General features: G+C 43.9%; 1 protein-coding gene across 1 annotated transcript in view; it reads right to left on the reverse strand.

Moving 5' to 3' along the window:
* Positions 1-11,912: 11,912 nt before the first annotated feature.
* LONP1 (lon peptidase 1, mitochondrial) overlaps positions 11,913-24,386 on the reverse strand; it is an 83,021-nt gene continuing 70,547 nt past the window's right edge. The window contains exons 16-18 of the mRNA XM_040325724.1: positions 19,810-20,018; positions 13,956-14,120; positions 11,913-12,231 (exon numbers count right to left, since the gene is read on the reverse strand). Coding sequence (XP_040181658.1) covers positions 12,082-12,231; positions 13,956-14,120; positions 19,810-20,018 — 524 coding nt within the window. The 3' untranslated portion in view covers positions 11,913-12,081. The remainder of the gene's footprint in view (positions 12,232-13,955; positions 14,121-19,809; positions 20,019-24,386) is intronic.

Consider the following 24,386-nt stretch of genomic DNA (forward strand, 5'->3'; position numbering starts at 1 on the left):
CTTGCTGCAGTATATGCCCCGAATAGCGGACAGATTGCCTTTTTGGACTCTGTCTTGGAGTCCTTGTCTACCTTCCGGGATGGTCATCTCATCCTGGGAGGAGATTTCAATGTCAGCCCTGACCCCCTTATCGATACCTCCTCTGGCCGTTCCAACGCACTCATTTGCCTTTCTGAAACATTTCAGAAAATCCCTGCAGACACACCATTTGGTGGACTGCTGGAGATTGCTTTGCCCTATGGATAGAGACTATAGCTATTTCTCGGCCATGCATAATGTCTACACCCGCATAGACCTTTTGTTAATGGACTAGTTCTCCCTTGATTCCTTGGCCGGAGCCTCCATTGGGTCCATTACCATTTCTGACCACGCGCCGGTCTCCATTTCCCTGCATCCCCTTTCGGTGGAGGCACGTTCATGGACCTGGCGTCTGAACGACGGCATTCTAGAAGATGATGCAGTCGCTCAAAAGCAGGTTTCAGATAACATTTACCTGTATTTCGCAGAAAATACACCAGGAGAGGTGGGCATGGGATTTATTTGGGAGGGCCACAAGGCGGTGGTTCGAGGGGAGCTGATATCCCAAGGGGCAAGACTGAAGAAAGCTCGGGTGGGTGAATTGCAGAACCTTCTAGCCAAAATCCACATAGCGGAACTCACACATAAGAAAACTGTTACCCTGACAATGGCGGCGGAGCTGGTCTCCCTTCGCAAGGAATTAGCTAACCTGCTAGACTCCAAAATTAGGGCGCGGCTGTGATACCTGACGCACAAGTTTTACGAATTCGGTAAAAAATGTGGGAGGATGTTGGCTAGGGCCCTTAAGGGACAGCGGGACTTGGGCCACGTGCATAGACTTACGTATGTGACGGGGGCTCCCGTTGTTCATTTATCCAAAATAGCCGCGCATTCAAGGACTTTTATGCCCAGCTATACCACCTCCCAGACGCAATACCCAGCGTTTCGGAACCGCAACCGGTGGCCCGAATTCACCAGTACCTCACGGAAGCGCAGTCCCCACAGCTGAAGGCCTCGGTAGGCAAACAGCTGGATGCCCCTATTGCCGTAGCGGAGATTCTGGTGGTGGTGAAGGATCTCCCCAATGGGAAAAACCCTGGCCCAGATGGCTATACCAACGCCTACTATAAAAAATATGTGGAGGTGCTGTCTGGCCCCATGTGTGCTTACTTTACGGCCCTGGCCTCCGGTACGGCAATGCCCTCTGAGGCGCTTATGGCGCACATCTCCGTCCTGCTAAAGGAAGGTTAGGATCACTCCCTGCCGGGGAGTTACAGACCCATATCGCACTTGAACACGGATATTAAGATATTGGCCACAATTTTGGCCAATCGACTTAAACCGATCCTCCTGTCAGTTGTCCACCCTGACCAAACTGGGTTTATTATGGGCAGGGAGGCTAGAGATAACGCCAACAGGGTGCTCCAACTCATACATTGGGTGGAATCACAGGCGACAACGCACCCGTGTCTCTTGCTCTCCACTGATGCCGAGAAGGCCTTTGACAGGGTGGATTGGATGTACATGAAAACAGTTCTGACCAGGCTCGGCCTGGGCCCCAACATGTTGGCCTGGATATCCTCCCTGTATAGCTCCCTGTCCGTCAGAGTGTAAGTGAATGGGCTTCTATCTGACGCCTTCCCGATTAGCAATGGGACATGACAGGGGTGTCCATTGTCCCCCCTCATGTTTGCTCTAACGCTCGAACCATTGCTCAATCGGATTTTTCCTCAATAACAACATTAAGGGCTTTACGGTAGGCGCGAGGGAAAATAAATTGTCAGCCTACGCGGACGACATGTTATTTTATGTGTCTGAACCCTTGGTCTCATTGCCTAACATTATGGGGGAGTTGAAAGAATTCAACCTCTTGTCCAACTTTAAGATTAATTATGCCAAATCGGAGATTCTGTCACTAAATGTTCCTCTGGGGTTGCGCACGCAGCTGCAATCTGCCTCCTCTTTTACCTGGTGCCAATCCTCGTTGAAATACTTAGGGATCCATCTGCCCGCGAGCTGCCCCCAGATGATGTGTTACTAACACGAAACGCGTCGGGTCGTCTCCACTGCCGCCTCAAACTATATACCATGCGATTTTAACTCAGGATACATGTGAGTGTACTTGATTTTTTTAATAAATTACATAGTTTTTTACCGGTTTACACTATGTGGCCATTTTTCTTCTCTTGTCTCTTTTAACCATCCGGCTCACTGCGGAGTTTGAAAGACCTAAGGTTTTCTGGCTTATGGATATGCATGAAATGTTAACATCAAGCTTCTAGCAAATGCCTTGGATGATTTTATCCCTTGATTTCGTGTACCCTGCCTGGTACTTTAAGCCTATTTAGACTTGTATGACGTACGTCATCTCAAGTCCATCAGCTCTGGTAAACCTCCATTTGTCCCTATTGGTGGTGGTGATCATTCACATTTGGATTGCTTATAATTGGAGTATAACCAAGATTCGCTCCATCTTTGCACGTGGTGATTTCTGTTCATATGGACTTGATGTTATTTGATTGCACATATTGGACTTTTTTCATTTGCTGCACTTAGGAATTTCTTTACAGGAATTTTTTGTGTTTATATGTAGAACCACAATTCACATTGTTGTTCATTTATCTGACTGTAGCGCTACACATTTTTGCTTCTCTGCTCCCAGCTCTATGACTGTAATTTTGTGTCATTACTCTCGGCTATTAGAGTTGGTCCACTATAACTACAATCTGCCAGAATTCTAGATGCTAGTCCAACTCTCAACTGAAATTTATGCAGAGAAATAGGATCTCCTCCAGCAAAAATCAACTTCTTTTAGAAGATCAATAAAATACATACAATGCAGCAGAAGATGTGAGCCCCATAAAGCACTTCACCATGTCAAGTGTTTACACACAGAGTATTCACTAAATCATTCTATATGCAAATTTAAAAGGGTAAATTCACCTTTGTACACTTTTTTTTTATTCCAGCGCCCCTATGCACCAAGATAGCTGTCATACTTTTTTTGCAAAAATATAAAAGCTTTTCATTAACTCTACAGTCACTTACTTTTCTTGCCTAAGGGCTGGTTCACACTGGTGCGCTGTGCGATCTCGCATGTGATTTGCACCGCACTGCAAATCACATGCGATGTCTACACAGTGCGATTTTAGCCATACCGATAGCATGGCTGACATCGTACCGCACTCGGACCAAACACGCACAGGACCCTTTTTTTGGTGCGCACCAGAATCGGATCGCATGGGTGTGAACACCCATGCGATTTGATTCATGCCCGAACTGACAGTTCGCAGTGCGATATGCAGGCTGAACTGGGGGTGTCGGTAACATTGTATGACTCTCCCCAGCAGTTCTAATATGGCAGTGTGAACAGCCGTGCGAGTCGGTTGAGATGCGGGAACCCGCAGTGGATTTGCAGGGTTCCCACATTGCGCTAGTGTGAACCCGGCCTTAATACACTTTTCCATGAGTAATCTCTTCCTTACAGACTAGCGATCGTGGGGGAGATTCAGATAGAGATACGACGGTCGGATCTATGCGGCTGATTCATAGAATCAGGTTCCGCATAGATCTCCTTAAGATCCGACAGGTGTAAGTGACTTACACCGTCGGATCTTAGGCTGCATTCTCCCGCTGGCCGCTAGGTGGCATTTGTTTTTTTTTTACACGCAACGAATATGCAAATGAGGATTTCCGCCGATTCAGAAACGAACGCCCGCCCGTCGCTTTTTCTTTACGTCGTTTGCGTTCGACTTTTTCCGGCGGACAGTTACCCCTGCTATATGCGGCGTATCCTATGTTAAGTATGGCCATCGTTCCCACGCCGAGTTTTGAATTTTTACATCGTTTGCGTAAGTCGATTCAGAATACGGCCGGACGCAAGTTACGCTCACGCCGAAACCAATGACGTCCTAGCGACGTCATTTGGAGAAATGCACGCTGGGAAATTTAGCCGGCGGCGCATGCGTAGTTAAATCGGCGCGGGGACGCGCCTGATTTAAATAGTACACTCCCCCAAGCCGCGGAATTTGAATTCCGCCGGGGGATTTACGATACGCCGCCGCAAGTTTTGAGGTAAGTGCTTTCTGAATACAGCACTAGCCTCTAAAACTTGCATCGGCGAATCGTAAATCAGATAGATTACGCAGATCTAAAGATCAGCTGATCTATCTGAATCTACCCCCATGACACAGGAAGGAGTTGACCAGCTGACCTAATTAGCACACACCCTGCATCATCCACCCTCCCATTCCCAGCTGCATGTTTTTTTTTAAAATGACATCAATCAGTGATCACCCTTCTCACTAAATACACAATCAGATTGCATAGTGTCTGGCCATCATTATACAAGTACATAGGAGGCAGTGGACAGAAACACTCAGCCGTCAAGCCCCGTTCACAACTCTGCATAGCAGGAACTCATTCCCACATGCGTTTTTTTTCCCCACTCATCAGACATAGGACAGCCCATCCACCTGAATGGGTTGCCCTACACACAGCAGTCGCCCCAAAGAAGCTTCAGAACTTTTTTTTAGGGTGGAGCCTGGTGTGTTTCTTACTGTGATTTTTGGTGCACAGCATTTCTGAAATGCAAGGAAACGCACAGATGTGAATGGATCCTCATGGTTCTTATGTTATTGCACCAATTTCACTTTCAGGCCCCATTCACATCTAGCATAATGGGAGCACACATTTTGTCTAATTTTTTCTGTGACACGCATAGGGCAGCCTGTTGATTTTAATTGGCTGCACTACATGTCGTTAATGTGACATTTTCGCGTTTTGTGTTTTTTACTGTACGTTTTGCAGCTTTTGCCCCTCATTTTTTCATATGGATATATATGTGTAGCGCTAAAATTTGACTACGTGAAAATCAAAATACCATACTATGTGAAATTTAAAACACGTATAACAATAATAAATTATTGTGCATAAATCATATATAAGTCCCTCTAATGGGGGGAACAAGGAAGTGTGCCTGGATGGCACGTGAAGCAAATGATCTGATACACCTGCTAACTGATGACAAAACACAAGTCCACTAAAGTGCTGAAATATATATGAAGGTTCAGCTGAACAAAAAAACTGATAACAGATTCTTTATGAAAAGACAGTTCATCAGCATCAAAAAGTCATTCAAGTGAGTGAGTGAATGGATGAAAATTCCGTGACTTCTTTAACGTGACTATCCCACCACCGGAGAAAGTGCAGGCTTACCAGATCTCGTTGACCAATGATGACATATGCCAACAGAGGTCAATTAAGGCTTTTCTATGACAGATGTCAAAAACAATCCTTGGCAGGAATCATGCGCCAGACTGGTTGAAATATCTTTCAGTAGGATAGGTCCCCAGGAGTGAGCTGGAAGTTGTACTTAAGTTGTAAATAAAATTTTTATTCACAGCTGACAAACTTACATTTGGCTGGAAATTTAAAGCTCTTGCATGCAAATAGGGCGACAGTGGAGTGGAGTCCTCAGACGTGGCGCATTGGTGGTTCAGTGGTAGAATTCTCGCCAGGGAGGACTCCACTGTCGCCCTATTTGCATGCAAGAGCTTTAAATTTCCAGCCAAATGTAAGTTTGTCACTCCTGGGGACCTATCCTACTGAAAGATATTTCAACCAGTCTGGCGCATGATTCCTGCCAAGGATTGTTTTTGACATCTGTCATAGAAAAGCCTTAATTGACCTCTGTTGGCATATGTCATCATTGGTCAACGAGATCTGGTAAGCCTGCACTTTCTCCGGTGGTGGGATAGTCATGTTAAAGAAGTCACGGAATTTTCATCCATTCACTCACTCACTTGAATGACTTTTTGATGCTGATGAACTGTCTTTTCATATAGAATCTGTTATCATTTTTTTTGTTCAGCTGAACCTTCATATATATTTCAGCACTTTAGTGAACTTGTGTTTTGTCATCAGTTAGCAGGTGTATCAGATCATTTGCTTCACGTGCCATCCAGGCACACTTCCTTGTTCCCCCCATTAGAGGGACTCATATGATTTATGCACAATAATTTATTATTGTTATATGTGTTTTAAATTTCACATAGTATGGTATTTTGATTTTCACTTAGTCAAATTTTAGCGCTACAATTATATATCCTTTTGTCTTTTGCATTTTTTTGAATGAGCCATGTTGGCAGCTACCATTTACACACAACCGGCAGCGCAGGGTATTCACCTTTGTTTCTAATTTTTTCATATGGCAAAATATGTGTTTGCTTCTGTGTTTGGTGTGCCGTTAACAATTAATGGCGCTGAAAGCGCAACAAGTAATTTTAGGTGTATAAACATGGCCATACACAATACAATCTGATTGTGTATTTGGTGAAAAGGGTGATTGAATTTCATAAAAAAAAAAAAAACATGCACCTGGGAGTGGGTGGGTGATACAGGGTGTGAGTTAATTAGGTCAGCTGGTCAGCTCCTTCATGTGTCATGACCTACAGTCTGTAAGGAAGACAGACATTACTAATGGAAGCATCTGGAAACGTGGATTAAGACAAGAAAATAAGTGACTGTAGATTTAATAAAAAAAGTTTGATATTTTCGTAAAAAAAAGGTACATGAATGGGATTGGTGCATAGGGGAGCTGGAATTTAGACAAGAAAAAAAAAAAGTGTACAAATGGTGAACCTACCCTTTAAACTGTACATCACTACAAAGGTGTTTAATCATTTTGGCTGCAAGTAATCGATGGATACTAGGTCTCAAACAAATACACTATAAAAATATTACATCAGACAATCTATCTGCAGGATGAAGACTTAAAGTGGTTGTATACCCTCTTGTCATAATTGCACCTACAGGTAAATATACATTAAGGCTTACCTGTAGGTGCTTGCAATATCTCCTTAACCTACATGGTTAAGGAGATATTTGCAGAAAAGTGGGCACCGATGCCTACGGCGCACTGAGTGCGGCGGCTCTTCAACGGTTGCCTGCCGGAAATGTGCGCATGCGCGGGGATCGTGCCGTTCCATGCGCATGAGTGACGTCATCGCCGCTCCAGCCAGTCACATACCCTGGAAGTCACTCCGGGTATCATGGCGGCGGCGGAGGACGTTGTCCGAGGACCGCTGCGGGGGCTTTGATCTAAGGTAAGTAATTGATAATGAGCTAGTATACTAGTCATACTATCAATCTGAGTTGATGTCCCACACGTATGGCGTTCTTGGCTTCACGGTCCTGCTGATGCTCCTTTCCATGCAGCCCATATGGGTTCTCCTGGTTCTTACACATTTCAGTATTTAATTTCTGAATCCTATGGGATAATTGTCCCTTCTACTTGAACACGTCTGTTTTGATGACTTTAATATCTTTACTGTTCAAACAACCTTACCAGTGTACCTACCTATTGGCTCTTTTGGATAGATTCCCAGCTGCCTTTACCACCAAGACCATCCGAGAAACATAAAAAGCCCACCTTACCTACTTTAATTAATATCTTTTTCTGAGTTCAACATTGAACCGTATCCATTACCGTGGATGAAAATACCAATAGCTCCCGATGAAGCAGTCACCCGCGAAACATGTAGAGCTTGTTTGAAATCTACCCCAGATGACGATCTAGAGATCGAAACGTGTCGGTACTCCATGCTGACCCTACTGCTATATTATTACATGCCTGTTTACATCTACTGAAATGTGAGTGTAATTTTTATACCTTTGCTGCCAAGTAAATTGTCCAAACAGATTTACACTATGTGCATCCTCGTTTTCTTTCCTTTGTTATACACACCTTGAGCCTCCGGATTTTGTGGATACTGCCCATGGTCAACATTGGTTGTTATTTGGCCCCATCCTTCATCAATTTTAGATACAGTGGAAACCCACAGAGGTCTACCCCCCTGTCTACAAGCTGCTTTGGAACCGGGACACCGCTATCCTCTATAAGCACTCATGACCTATTAAAGTGGTTGTAAACCCACTATTTGGACTTTTACCTACAGGTAAGCCTATAATAAGGCTTACCTGTAGGTAAGGAGAATATCTCCTAAACCTGCACGGTTTAGGAGATATTCCCCCCGCAATGCGGGCGGCGCATGCGCAGGGGGGAATCCACGGCTGAAGGACCGGCATCCGCCGGACCCTGCCGCTTTTAAATCTCCCGCGCGCACGAGTGACGTCATCGCCGCTCCAGCCAATCACAGCGCTGCAGCGGCGATACCCGGAAGACACGCCGGAGCAAGATGACATCCTGCTCGGCGTGGACCAGGTAAGTGGTACACACCTCGTTCCGAGGTAAGTATTTCATAATAGGCTAGTATGCGGTGCATACTAGCCTATTATGCCTTTTGCATTGCAGGTTTGGGGGAAAAAAAAAAAGTTTATGCGGTTTACAACCGCTTTAAGTATACGCTTATTTAGGTCCACTTTCTCTGGTAAGCCTCCAGTTTATACCTTGGTGGTGGATCTACTATCAAATTTCACTTCTATATTTCACAATATGTCACATCTTTTTTGGAATTTTTTTCAATTTTAAATCTCACTAAGACTGTCATGGTTTACCATTCACTATGGACTTTGGAGCACCTTGGTGTTAACACTACATGATTATAAGATAGATTTTTTATAATCCTTTTTATTTAATTAACATTTATTTAATTTGTCACATATTTAGCGCTACACTTTTTTGTTTTCTATGTTTTTCACTTGCAGGATTGATCTAATTCTGTTGTGTTGGCTGCCATTTATATGCTTATTGAAGTAGCGCGGTGAATATATACATATTCTGTATATTGTTTTTGATATATATTTTCACAGTCTTCATAAAGGAATACGTCAAACAATGGGTGCTTCAGAAAGGTCTTGGTGGTCTTCAGAAGCCCAGACTGATATGGCACTGGCAGAGGCTACAAGCTGTTCTTTGTGTTTTGGGGCGTTTACGTACCACATCAATAAAAGCTGAGATGGTCTCTAATAATTCAGGAGTAACGGCAGAAGACGGGCACTCCTCAGATGTAGCTTCTTTTGTCAAGGACTTTACAGACTCAGCGTTAGATGGGTTCGGTGAATGAAGGCTTAAAGGAAAATCTTGAAAACATGACCTGTTGGGGCACATTGAGGACTGGAGTTGAGAAACACAGATATAGAGATTCTGCAGAAAAAGGCGTAGCGTGGTAGCCTGCTTATGGCTTCTGGCATGAAAGTCAGCATTCAGTGCTATTTGGCCCATTAAGTCCTGTATAATTGCAGTGAAATTCTCCTTGGGTTAAAGGGGTGTTCCAGTCATTTTTAATGTTTATTAAAAGTCGGGAACTACAAAAAGTATAGCTGCTGGCTTTTAATAAACAAACACTCACCTGCTCCACGTCTCAGCGACGCGCTGGCCGGGGCTCCGCTCCTCTCTCCCCCCCTCTCCGGCCGGCGTCTTCATTCTAAGTGTGGGCACCCGGCCGTGACAGCGTTCGGCTTCACGACCGGGCACCCACTGCGCATGCGCGAGCGGCGCTGCGCTATCAGATTGGACAGGCGATCGCCTGGGACCTGTCACGTGTCCCAGGCGATCGCCTACAGGGAGGGGCTGCCAAAAGGCGATATGACGTATCGCCTTAGCAGCCCCTCAACGGGAGGAAGTGGGACAGGAAGTCCCACTCCTCCTGAAGCCCCCACCCCCCCCCCCCCAAAAAAAATGACATGCCAAATGTGGGATGTAAGGGGGCGAGGAGTGGATTAAGCAGAAGTTCCACTTTTGAATGGAACTCCGCTTTAAGCAGAAGAAACAGCCATGCATGATGGATCTCAGGAAGACAGACTCCAGAAAAATTCTAGGCACCTCAGGGGGCACACTGAATGCAGTACTAGAACACTTAGTGGAATGCGAGTTGGGGGCACCTGGAACAGCGAGACTGTTCCCCATTTGGCTACAATCGGACATGTTGCATCACAGTTTGGAAGGCAACATAACTCAGTGTACATAGGCCAAGACTCGGATTCATGCAAACCAGGGGCGGACTGACAACTCATGGGGCCCCCGGGCAATAGAAGACTATGGGGCCCCTGGGCTTACAGATGGCCACCACGCCAGGAGGCCAGTGCAGAGGTGGGGCAGCTAAAATCTCAGGATTTTCACATCAGAAGCATGTTGGTTTCAGACATATTAGGGACAGATGTAAAAAAAACATAGCTTTTTACATACTGTGCCTGGTTTTACTGAGCCTGGCAACCCTGATGGGGCCCCCTAGTGACATGGGGCCCTCGGGCAGTGCCCGAGTGACTCAATGGTCAGTCCGCCCCTGATGCAAACCCAGCTGCTTGGGTAGCAGGTGTAGGGTCAGGCAGCCGAAGGTGCCTAAGTCACTGGAAGCATGCAGCAGGGATGAATAGTCCTCCATGTTTCTTGCAATCAACAGTAGGAAGGTGCTGCCTCAATACTCAGAATCAGAGTACAGAGCGCGCACACGACACCCTATTCAGTGGATGTCTGTACTCAATCCTTCAGAAATAACTGCCCTTTCTGCAGAAAAAAAAAAAGGGAATTTACCACATTTAATGGTCCAAGTAATGAGGTAGCTCCTGGTGTTCAACCCGCACAGCCTATTAAAAATGGTTCTTTAGGAGATGGGGGTCAATGCTGAGGCATGGCTCTGGACATAGATGGCGCTCTGTGGTGAATTTACCAGTACACACAAATCCGTAAAGCACCACATTGTTGAGCTCAGCACCCAAAGGTCACATTCCAGGTTAGCCCCCACAACAATGGCTGCTTACTTAAAAAAAAAAATTAGGGCCAGATTCTCAAAGGCGTTACGACGGCGCAACACCATTTGCCCCGTCGTAAGTCCTAATCTGGCCCCGGGTATCTATGCGACCGATTCTTAGAATCAGTTACGCATAGATACCCATTAGATCTGACAGGCGTAAGGCTCTTAAGCTGTCAGATCTTAAATGCATTTTTTTTCCCCCCGCCGCCAGGTGTCGCCGACGTCGTTTTCCCCGTCGCTTATGTAAATTAGCAAATTACGACGATTCCCGAACGTACGCGCGCTCGACGCAAAGAATTTACGTAGTTTCCGTAGCCTTTGCGACGCGTAAAGTTGCCCCTGGGTCTATGGAGGCGCAGCCAATGTTAAGTATGGCCGTCGTTCCCGCGTCGAAATTAAAAAAAATCTACGTCGTTTGCGTAAGACGTCCGTGAATGGCGCTGGACGCCATTTACGTTAACGTCTAAGCAAATGACGTCGGTGCGACGTCATTTAACGCAATGCACGTCGGGTAATTTACCCGATGGAGCATGCGCAGTACACTCGGCGCGGGATAGCGCCTAATTTAAATGGTGCCCGCCCCATTTGAATTGGGCGGGCTTGCGCCGAGCGCTTTTACGATACACCGCCGCAAGTTTACAGGTAAGTGTTCTGAGAATCAGGCACTAACGCTGTAAACCTGCGGCGGTGCAACGTAAATCACATACGTTACGCTGCCCAGGAGCAACGTAATTGTATGTGAATCTGGGCCTTAGAGCCCTTTCACACTGTGCCGCCCATTGCGTCGGCGGTAAAATGACACTATTTTTACCGATGCTATGGGCGGATTTGCGGCGCATTTCAGCCGCTAGCAGGGCGCATTTACCCCCCCCGCTAGCAGCCGAGAAAGGGCTAAAACTGCCCAAAATGACCAACTACTGGCTTCAAGTCAAACACAACCCATTCCAGTAAACTGAACATTGTGATTGTTAAATACTTTTTTATCCAATTAACCGGTATTGCAGAAGAGAAGAAATATATAAAACTTTAGAATAAGGAAGAAGGATTACCAGTGTCTGAAAAATGGCTAAACAAATATTTATTAAGATGTTGGTTCATAAATAGCACAATCTTGGTCCTACTTTTCTTCATTTACCACACAGTGATCGAGAGAAACAGAATAGCCATTACTTCAGTACAAAGTTGTAGTTAAAATGTTTTAATAATTACTTTACTAATTGAATACCATTATGTAAATAAGTATGGCAAAGAGTAAATTAAGCCATAATAAATGTGGGCTGCGCAGCAGCAATATCAAGCACGGTATTCCAGTGGTTTACACTGAAATGAATGATCCTGGATAGGGATGGCATCAGGGAGCTGGAAACACAATGTCATAGATCTCTTTATAGTGCTCAACGAAATGCACCTCTAGTCCTTCAGTGATGAACTCAGCCAGGTCATAGTAATCTTTCTTATTTTCCGATGGTAGGATGATACAGGTGACACCTGCTCTTTTAGCCTGCAAAGAGATAAAAATTATTATAAACATGCTCTTCTTTGAGTTAAAAGACTGACTGAAATCATAACCCTAACTTATAACTTGTTTCCCCATAGCCCTTCCCAATTAATTAAAAATGACATGCCCAATGCCTGGAGAGCAATTATTCTCTATGACTGGACCCATTGCATGCACACTAAACGGAGACCAGTCTACAGTGAGTGGATTAAAAGTACTGGCACCTTTAAAGTTCTTAGCCTTTGTTGCCTTCCTTCATTTTGTATACATGTAGTAATGAGATGTGGTGTCAAATGCGGTTATGCTGCATCTCTGATTATAAAGTTCTAGATATCACCATATAAAAAGGCTGACTGCTGCGGGGCAGCCAATACATCTATAGGTCTACACCTGAATTGTGGGAATATACTTTTTCTTTTGTTATGGTGCCCAAGGTCTGTGGTGAAGCCATTTGTGGGATATTTAAAATGTCCAATGCCAGAGTTTTACATTACAAAGAATAACAGCAGAGGTAGAGAACATTTGTTGCAACAGTGGGTAGAGCTGTGGTAGGAGATCATGTACAAGAAACAATAATGAATAATTCAGCCTGCAAGCCAGCCACAACTTAAAGTGATTCCAGGAAGGAAAGAGTTCAAGATAAAAATAAACATGTCATACTTTCCTGCTCTGTGCAATGGCTTTGCACAGAGCAGCCCCGATTCTCTTTTTTGGGTCCCCTGTCGGCGCATCTGACTCCAGCCCCCTGCTGAGTGCCTCTAAAAGCAAGTCTCTTGCTATGGGGCTCCCGAGCCACGCTTTGTGTGTCCATTCACCTCGCCCCCGCTCTCTCCTCATTAACAGCACTGTGTAAGCCAATGAGAAGAGAGACCTGGGAAAGGCACTGCTCTCATGCACATCGCTGGATCAAGATGGGGCTCAGGCAAGTATATGGGGGGCTGGGGAGCTGCACTCAGAAGGCTTTTCACCTTATGCATAGAATGCATTAAAGTGGCCCTAAAGGCAGAAGTTGTTTTTATCTTAATGCATTTTAGGCACGAAGATAAAATACTAACCTGAGCCTCATTTCAATCCAGCGATGTTGCATGAGAATCTTGTTTATCCCGGAAACTTCCTCCTAATTGGCTGAGACAGCAGCGGGCACCATTAGCTTCTGCAGCTGTCAAAGTCAGTGAGCCAATGAGGAGAGAGATGGGGCGGGGCCACGGCTCCATGTCTAAATAGACACACAGAGCAGTGCCTCGGATGCCCCCCATAGCAAGCTGCTTGCTGTGGGGGCACTCGGCAGGTGAAAAGGGGCCAGCAGCTCTGGCGAGGGACCCGAGAAGGAGGATCTGGGCTGCTCTGTGCGAAACAAATAAACAGGAGGTAGTAAAACATTTTTTTTAAATAAACACAAGGCTTTACTATCACTTTAAGGTGAAAAACCTTGAGTCTTTAGAACCACTTTAAAAACCAGCTTTAAGTAAAAAAAAAAAAAAAAAAAAAACACAAAAAGTGTATGTATGGTTGACTTTTTACTATATCTGGAACAAAGTCCTCTCATCTTTGATCTGCTTTGCTGTTCTAACACTGCTGCATTCCCACTGTAAAATATCTTTTACTAAACACATTAATGTTCACAAGACATTGGCTGATCTTCAGAATGTTTCTACTGACACAGTGATACAAGCAGAGAGTAAACAAGGGAATTTGAAGAAAAATTTTATACTTTATCTCATACTCACGGCTATAGTTTTTTCTTTGATACCGCCTACAGGTAGGATTTTTCCTGTCAAAGACACCTCTCCAGTCATTGCCACATTTTGGCGAGCAGGATGTCCCAAAGCTAAGGAAAGAAAAGCAGTAACAATAGTGCAGCCTGCACTAGGGCCATCCTTTGGTGTAGCACCCTAGAAAGAGAAATACTGTAAATCACTTGTCGTAAATGGCAAACAAATTAAATAAAAAATGGTTTGTAAAGTTCACATGTATTATATGTATTTTGTGTAAATATAGTAAAAAAAAAATAATAATCTTGGGTCTAATTTCACAATGGTCACACTAAAATGTGAGTAGGCACATGGAAACTTTGAGGGTTGCACATTATATATACAGAGTATCTCACAAAAGTGAGTACACCGCCCTCACATTTTTGTAAATATTTTATTATAACTTTTCATGTGACAACACTGAAGAAATGACACTTTGCTACAATGTAAAGTAAGTGTTCAGCTTGTATAACAGTGTAAATTTGCTGTCCCCTCAAAATAACTCAAACACACAGCCATTATTGTCTAAACTGCTACCAAAAGGGAGTACACCCCTAAGTAAAAATGTCCAAATTGGGCCTAAAGTGTCAATATTTTGTGTGGCCCCCATTATTTTCCAGTACTGCCTTAATCCTCTTGGGCTTGGAGTTCACCGGAGCTTCACAGGTTGCCACTGGAGTCCTTTTCCACTCCTCCATGATGACATCACGGAGCTGGTGGATGTTGGAGACCTTGCACTCCTCCACCTTTCATTTGAGGATGTCCCACAGATGCTCAATAGGGTTTAGGTCTGGAGACATGCTTGGCCAGTCCATCACCTTTACCCTCAGCTTCTTTAGCAAGGCAGTGGTCGTCTTGGAGGTGCGTTTGGGGGGTCGTTATGCTGGAATACTGCCCTGCGGCCCAGTCTCTGAGATCATGCTTTGCTTCAGTATGTCACAATACATGTTGGCATTCATGGTTCCCTCAATGAACTGTAGTTCCCCAGTGCCAGCAGCACTCATGCAGGCCCAGACCATGACACTCCGCCCACCATGCTTGACTGTAGGCAAGGCACACTTGTCCTTGTACTCCTCACCTGGTTGCTGCCACATACGCTTGACACCATCTGAACCAAATAAGTTTATCTTGTTCTTATCAGACCACAGGACATGATTCCAGTAATCCATATCCTTAGTCTGCTTGTCTTCAGCAAACTCTTAACGGGCTTTCTTGTGCATTATCTTTAGAAGAGGCTTCCTTGTGGGACGACAGCCATGCAGACCAATTTGGTGCAGTGTGTGGCGTATGGTCTGAGCACTGACAGGCTGACCCCCCCACCCCTTCAACCTCTGCAGCAATGCTGGCAGCACTCATATACGACCAAGGCAGGGCCTGTTCTGAGTGGAACTTGTCCTGTTAAACCACTGTATGGTCTTGGCCACTGTCCTGCAGCTCAGTTTTAGGGTCTTGGCAATCTTCTTATAGCCTAGGCCAGTGAACCCCAGATGTTTTGGAACTACATTTCCAATGATGCTCAACTACACTGCAGAGTGCATGAGTATCATAGGAAATGTAGTTCCAAAACATCTGGGGTGCCAAGGCTTCGCGATCACTGGCCTATGCCATCTTTATGTAGAAACAATTCTTTTTTTCAGATCCTCATACTTCTTTGCCTTAAGGTGCCATGTTGAACTTCCAGTGACCAATATGAGAAAGAGCGATAACACCTGCACCCCATTCACACCTGAGACCTTGTAACACTAACGAGTCACATGACACCGGGGTGGGAAAATGGCTAATTGGGCTCAACTTGGACATTTTCACTTGGGGGTGTACTCACTTTTGTTGCCAGCGGTTTAGACATCAATGTCTGTGTATTAGAGCTGCACGATTAATCGTAAATTTACCCTCCCCCCCGATGATCTCCAGGCCGGATGACACGTGATTTTCGGGTGCGGCCATAGGAAAGTCCCCGGCCCCACACTCCTGTACAGTAATGTTAGTTAGAAGGGGGGCAAGCGGACATCTTGTTACACCCAACAGAGTAATAACTTTCACAGTTATTTTTCAACACAAAACAGAGCTTATGTTTCCATGTTAAATTTTAAGAGCAGCAGCAAACCTCACATGCTTGCTAATGTGACAGAATACCTCCGATTTTCACATTTAGTTAAACATGTGAGGTCAGCAGGTTTGCTGCGGCTTTTAAAATGTAACATGGAAACAGCCTGTCAGATTTACATATACTTTATTTAAGCATACAAGCTCCGTTTTGTGTTGAAAATAACTTTAAAGTGGTAGTATACTCTGTATTACCACTTTTACCTACAGGTAAGCCTATAATAAGGCTTACCTGTAGGTATAAAGAATATCTCCTAAACCTGAACGGTTTAGGAGATATTCCCCTCGCAATGCGCTGCTGACTGCATCGACATGCGAAGGAGGGATCCTCGGCTAAAGGCCCGGCAGTCGCCAGACCTTGCCGGCAAGAAGTCTCCCGCACGTGACGACATCGACACTCCAGCCACTCACAGCGATGGAGCGGCGATACCCGGAAGACACGCCGAGGCAAGATGACATCTCCCTCGGCGTAGACCAGGTAAGTTCCCTACGACTCGTTCCAAGGTAAGTATTTCATAATGAGCTAGTATGCGGTGCATACTAGCTCATTATGGCTTTCAGGTAGGTTTAAAAAAAAACACAAGAACGGGGCTTACTACCACTTTAAATTAAAAAAAAAAATTGAGAATCGTGAGAGAATTGTGATTTTCATTCTATGCAAAAGAATCGCGATTCTCATTTTTCCCAGAATCGTGCAGCCCTACTGTGTATTGACTTACTTTGAGGGCCAGCAAATTTACACTGTTATACAGGGGAGAAAGAATGGATTTTGTGTTCTTGCATAGCAGGGAACAAAATCTCTTCCCGTAGTAAAAGCACCTAACCGTACACAAAAACACTGGCTATGGACATTTAACCCTTTGATCGCCCTAGAAGTTTAGCCCCTTCCGAGCCAGTGTCATTAGTACAGCGAGTGTATATTTTTAGCACTGATAACCGTATTGGTGTCAATGGTCCCCAAAAGTGTCACAGGAATGAAAAACTGGGAAATGGAAATAGGAAGATCAATGTCAGAGATAGAATGGAAGAAAATATTTGAAATAATTCACAAAACATCTACAGCAAATATCAAGAAAGAAACTACAAAATAGCAATGAGATGGTATTGGAGCCCTGTAGCATTAAATACAATAAATAGTTATTTGTTGGAGATACAAGGCGGAAAGGGGGACTATGACCATATTTGGTATGATTGTCATAAGGTGAGAGAATTCTGGAAAACAATATACGAGATATATGAAAAAGTGAAAGGAATCTAAATATAGATATCTCATTGTTATGCCAGAATCAATAAAGAGAATTAAGAAGGATATCTTTCATCATATGACATCAGCAGCTAGAACAATAATAGCTCGCAATTGGAAAAAAAAATAAAAGCCCGAACATAGCAGATTGGATATTTGAAGTGAACGAAATACAATATATCGAAAGACAGATAAGAGAAGAAGGATATATAAATAGTCCGATGCCAAAATTATGGCACAAATGGGATGAATTTCAGCTCTCAAATAGAATGAATATTTATAAATGGAAAATCGGGCAGAATATGAAGGGTTATTGTAAAACAGGGGTCTCAAACTGGCGGCCCTCGAGCTGTTGCAAAACTACAAGTCCCATGAGGCATTGCAAGGCTGACAGTTACAAGCATGATGCCCACAGGCAGAGGCATGATGGGACTTGTAGTTTCACAACAGCTGGAGGTCCACCAGTTTGAGACCCTTGTTGTAAAAGGAATATAAAATTTGTATATGGAAAGGGAGAGAATAGAGGGGGTACGGGGGGGGGGGGGGGGGGGGGGGGAGGAGTAGGTTGGGATGTGTGGTCGATGGTGGATGGTGGATGAATGCGTGAAAGGATGAATAAGAAGGTAAGATAGTAGAATATATGGAGGCATATATGGTAAAGAATTTTTTATAAATGTGGATTATAGATATTGATCATATTCTGTACATTGAATAATGAGTAGGAATAGATATACAATGTGATAGAATCTTGTTTAAATGTCATTTTTTTTGTATTTATGAAAAGAACCAATAAAAATAAATTGAAAACAAAAAAGTGTCAAAGGTTTCAGTTTGTGTCTGATTGACCGACGCAATATCGATGTCCCACTATAAGTGACCGAGTTGTGCCATTACTAGCATAAAATAAAAATATATTCCATAAAGATATACCATAGTTTGTAGGTTCCATAATGTTTCTGTAAACCAATCAATATATACACTTATTGTGATTATTATTTTTATTTTTTTTAACAAAAACTTGTAGCAGAATACATATTGGCCTAAATTTATGAAGAAATTAAAAATGTTTTTATTCAACATGTTTTAACCACTTCAGCCCCGGACCATATTGCTGGTCAATGACCGGGCCCCTTTTTGCGATTCGGCACTGCGTCGATTTAACGGACAATTGCGCGGTCGTGCGACGTGGCTCCCAAACAAAATTGGCGTCCTTTTTTCCCCACAAATAGAGCTTTCCTTTGGTGGTATTTGATCACCTCTGCGTTTATTTTTTGCGCTAAACACTAAAATAGAGCGACAATTTTGAAAAAAAATATGAATATTTTTTACTTTGTTGTAATAAATATCCCCAAAAATGTATAAAAAAACGTTTTTTCCTCAGTTTAGGCTGATACGTATTTTTCTACATTTTTCTTACGAAAAATAAGTTGATTGGTTTGCGCAAAAGTTATAGCGTCTACAAAATAGGGGATAGTTTTATGGCATTTTTCTTTATATATATATATATATATATATATATATATATATATATATATATATATTTTTTTTACTAGTAATGGCAGCGATCATCGATTTTTATCGGTACTGCGACCTAATGGCGGACACTTCTGACACATTTTTGGGACCATTGGCATTTTTTTTATAGCGATCAGTGCTATAAAAATGCATTGATTACTATAAAAATGCCACTGGTAGGGAAGAGGTTAACACTAGGGGGTGAAGAAGGGGTTAATTATGTTCCCTGTGTGTGTTCTAACTGAAGGGGGGGGGTGGGTCTGACTAGGGGAAATGACTGATCGATGTTCATACATTGTATGAACAGACGATCCGTCATTTCTCCCCCTGACAGGACCGGGAGCTGTGCGTTTACTCCAGCGGCGAGCGTGCGCCCCTATTGGCTGAAATGCGAGATGACGTATATCTACGTGATCTCATGCAGCCGAGCCGACCTGCCGTTGTATAACTGCGGCGGCTGGTCAGGTAGTGGTTAAAACACAATTGTCAGTTGAAATAACATTGCCGTATTGCAAAAAATAAATAAAAATTGCTTGTCTGAGTAAATCTTCTGGAGGTCAAGTGGTTAATTATGCACATGTGTTTAACTTTTAATGGTAAAAAGGTTTAAATATAAAATCTCATGTAAATGTTGGACAGAGCATAGATTACCTTTTAAACTACTTTCCATAATTGGTCACTGAGAAGATCTCATACCAACAGTACATATACACAGTTTAGTTACCATACAGCTTAATGCACTTATGGCCCCTTTACAAATCAATGCTCTCATTCCTACTTTCTCTTCTGAGGTCTGGAAAAGGCCAGGCACCAATAACCAAATGGACACACATTGCCTCAGACCACAAGTTTGGCTGCAGGGCTCTATTGTTAATTGTTACTAGCGTTTTTATTACTGCAACATCAAAATATGATTTAATAATGATCATTTTCACAGCTAATACTCGCACTTTCAAAAGTAAATCTTACCTCTGGAACATGCAAGTGAATGTGGGAGGTAACCAAAAAGTCATTGTCTGGTTGTTTCTTCATCAGGAAGGCACGGGCAAATGTATATGCAATCTTGGCACTTTCCTTCATAACATCCCCAAGCTGTCCTGTTACTTCAAGAGAGCCATCTTTTTTTTCTTTGTCCAATGGACGTCGAAGAGAAGTCTCAATAAACAGGGTAGAACCACCTGAAATTAACAAATGTTGAACAGGGTTATCGTAAAAATTTGTAAAAAAACCAAGCCCACACTTAAAAAAAAAAAAAAAAAAAAAAATAGTTCCATGGGGGCTGTCGGGCTGGACTCCACCCTTAAACATATGACCCAGTGGAGTCAGGAGCTGGGCCTGGAATATGAACAGAGGGATTGGGATGCTAGCTGGCAGAATTTGAGGAAGTGCACCATTTCCCTCTCAGTTAGGGAAACGGCCATTAAGCTGTACACCCGCTGGTATCTCACTCCCCTTCGTTTAAAGCGGGGGTTCACCCTATGAACGCAAAAAAAAATTTTTTTGTTTTCTTCTACCATAAAATCAGGCATTGTAGCGCGAGCTACAGTATGCCTGTCCCGATTTTTTTACCCCCGTACTCACCTTGTACTCGTACATCGAAGATACCGGGGAATGGGCGTGCCTATGGAGACGGAGGATGATTGACGGCCGGCTCTGGCGCGTCACGCTTCTCCGGAAATGGCCGAAATAGGCTTGGCTCTTCACGGCGCCTGCGCATAGCCTGTGCGCAGGCGCCGTGAAGAGCCGAGACCTACTCCGGCTGTCTTCGGGGAGAGTGACGTGCCAGGGCCGGCCGTCAATCATCCTCCCTCTCCATAGGCACGCCCATTCCCCGCGGGAGCCAAAATCGATAATGTACGATTACAAGGTGAGTCCGGGGTTAAAAAAATCGGGACAGGCATACTGTAGCTCGCGCTACAATGCCTGTCTCGATGGTAAAATCATGTGAGTGAGGGTGAACTACCGCTTTAAGCAAGATTTTCCCCCAGAGCTCCCCCCTATGCTTCCGTGGATGTCCCCTTCAGGGATCTTTTTTACACGTTTTTTGGGAATGTGAGAAACTACGTCCTGTCTGGAAAGAAGTCCTAGATTTGATGGATAAGCTGGCAGGGAGGCACATGGCTCTGACACATACTCATTGTTTGCTATTTGAAAAAATCACAGATACCCCTAAACCCCTTATGAGGTTATTTCATACCATTTGTATTGCAGTCCATTGGACAATTGCCCTGCATTGGAAATCCAACGCAGTACCAATCGCTCAGATTAAATCCAGGGTGGACCAGATAATGTTAACAGAGAAAATTCATCACACCCTCAGGGACACGATTCCACTCTATGATGCTAAATGGACCCCTTGGTTTGTGCTTCGTATATCAGATTGACCTGAGTGCCTTCTCTTTTCTTTCTTTCTATATACATTTTTTGTTTTTCCTTATTTTCCTTTTGATTAGCTTCTTCTTGGTACCGATATTTGCCTTTTACATGATTCATCCGATTCTGTGATGCTCATATGGAACCTATGTGTGTTATTGATGACTGTCTTCAGTTGCCTATTTACCATATTGACCATTATGTATTAAGATTGGAACAGTTTGAGATTTTTCTATTCTGATGTACTAATTTTTAGTTCATATCTGTGTATTATCTTGAACTGATTGTAAGTTGCGAATTGAATATTTTTTTCCAATAAAAACTAAAAAAATAAAACACAATGAGCTAGTATGCATTACATACTAGCTCATTAGGATGCCCTGGACTGGCGCTGTCACACCGCTCACACAGCCGACCTGTTTCCTACAGTTACTTCTGGGTTCGTGGGCTCTGGCGATGTGATTGGCCAGAGCCGCGATTACATCCCTCCCACACGTGTACGCGGGTGCTGCTGGTCACAGCACGTGCTCTGAAGAAACAGCACGAGCGGACCGTTCCGTCAGTGTGCATGCGTCGATGACGTCGCGGCAAAGTATATAGTAAATATCTTTTATATGGTGCAAGTTTCGGAGATATTTACAGTACCTACGGGTAAGACTTTTTATAGGCTTAGTACCCTTTCACACTTGTACAACTTGTCTCACGATTTTGTACTGCAAAATCGTATGACAAGTCATTCTCCATGATTTTCAATGAACACCATTCATACTGGCACGACTTTAAGTAGTGCCGACTTCAAAAGTAATCCCTACACTACTTTAGTCCAACTTCCATGCGAGTTTGTTAAACCCTCAAGTAGCATGCAAATCGTACCTGAATAATATGGACATGAATTCAGTACAACTTTGTAAGCACAAGCAGCTTTTTAACCCTTGTCCCACCCAATCCTTTCAGCATAGTAGCCCCTCTCAAGCAAATTTTTCCACCACACATTCACTTCCTGGTTATTCTCTCAGGAACAATGTGCTCCAAACAGGAAAAAAAAAGGAGACGTCCTTGATAATGAGCAAATCATTCGATTTATCCGTGAGTGCCCAGCTATTTATGATTTGTGTGACCCAAACTACAAAGACAAGATAAACTACAAAGACAAACTACAAAGGCAATATCCCACTGACCACCAATGAAGGGGACATTCTTCCCACTGATCACCAATGAAGGGGACATTCGTCCCACTGATCACCAATGAAGGGGACATTCGCACTGACCACCAATGTAAGAAGCATTCTTCTCACTGACCACCAATGAAGGGGACATTCTTCCCACTGATCACCAATGAAGGGGACATTCGTCCCACTGATCACCAATGAAGGGGACATTCGCACTGACCACCAATGTAAGAAGCATTCTTCTCACTGACCACCAATGAAGGGGACATTCTTTTCACTGACCACCAATGAAGGGGACATTCTTCCAACTGACCACCAATGTAAGGAGAATTCTTTTCCACTGACCACCAATGTAAGGGACATTCTTCCCACTGATCACCAATGAAGGGGACATTCTTCCCACTGATCACCAATGAAGGGGACATTCTCACTGACCACCAATGTAAGAAGCATTCTTCTCCCTGACCACCAATGAAGGGGACATTCTTTTCACTGACCACCAATGTAAGGGACATTCTTCCAACTGACCACCAATGTATGGAGCATTCTTTCCCACTGACCACCAATGTAAGGGGCATTCTTCTCACTGACCACCAATGTAAGGGGCATTCTTCCCACTGACCACCAATGTAAGGGACATTCTTCCCACTGACCACCAATGTTAGGAGCATTATTCTCACTGACCACCAATGTAAGGAGCATTCTTCCCACTGACCACCAATGTAAGGAGCGATCTTCCCACTGACCACCAATTTAAGGCGCGTTCTCCCCACTGACGACCAATGTAAGGAGCGTTCTCCCCACTGACCACCAATGTAAGGAGTATTCTTCTTATTCTTCATTATAGAGGACCCCAAATCGACCCCTATCTTCACAATTGGCAATGATGGGATGTACCCAATATCAACGTCTTCTCCGCTTCTCCTCCTCTTTTTCCTCATGCACAGCTACAGCAGCAATGACAACTGTGGTGGCAGGAAAAGGAATTGCCTCACATCATGTATGTTTTCATTAGTTAATGCCAAAGTTGTGTCAAATTCGAAGTTGTACTGATCCCAAATCGCGGCAAAATCGCATGACTTTGAAGTCGTATAAGTGTGAAAGGGGCCTAACCGGTAGGTACAATTGAAGAGGAAGGCTTTATTTCCTCTTTAATATATGGCTTGAGTTTATAAAATCGAGAATTTACCAAGATTGGCAAATTCAGACCGAGCAGCCTTTTATTTCTGAAAAAAGGGCCTTATATTTTGATTTCTATACAAAAAAAGAAAAAAAAGAAAAAGCAGTAACGGATCTTCGTTTACATGCAAATGGATGCAACTTGCAGAGCATGCGGCAGGAAAGCTCACAAATCTGTAACGAGACATCCATATTTCAATATTTTCTTTCTTCCCAAATACCATATATACTTGCGTATAAGACGTCTTTTTCAGCACTTTTTTTGTGCTGAAAAAGCCCCTCTTGACTTATACTCGAGTCTCCCGCTGTGTCATGCAGTCAGAAGTCGGCCGTCCAGTTTAACAAAGCCCCGCCTCCTCCTCGTCTGCGATAGACTGAACTGACTCATTGCTGGGAAACTGAATCAGTGTTCCGTCTATCACAGATGAGGAGGAGGCGGGGCTTTGTTACACTGGACTGCCGCCGATTGCAGTTAAGACTGCAAGACAGCGGGAGATCAGGTACATGAGGCCCTGCAGATGGGCACAGTGAGGCCCTGCAGATGGGCACAGTGAGGCCCTGCAGATGGGCACAGTGAGGCCCTGCAGATGGGCACAGTGAGGCCCTGCAGATGGGCACAGTGAGGCCCTGCAGATGGGCACAGTGAGGCCCTGCAGATGGACATTGTTGACCCTCTCTTCCACTTACAGTAGCTTCTGCTTTTCCCACCCTAGGCTTATACTCGAGTCAATACGTTTTCCCATTTTTTTGTGGTAAATGTAGGTGCCTCGGCTTATATTCAGGTCTGCTTATACTCAAGTATATACGGAATATATTTTTCTGTAA

Source organism: Rana temporaria, chromosome 1 (genome assembly GCF_905171775.1).
Source record: "Rana temporaria chromosome 1, aRanTem1.1, whole genome shotgun sequence".
Lineage (NCBI taxonomy): Eukaryota > Metazoa > Chordata > Amphibia > Anura > Ranidae > Rana > Rana temporaria.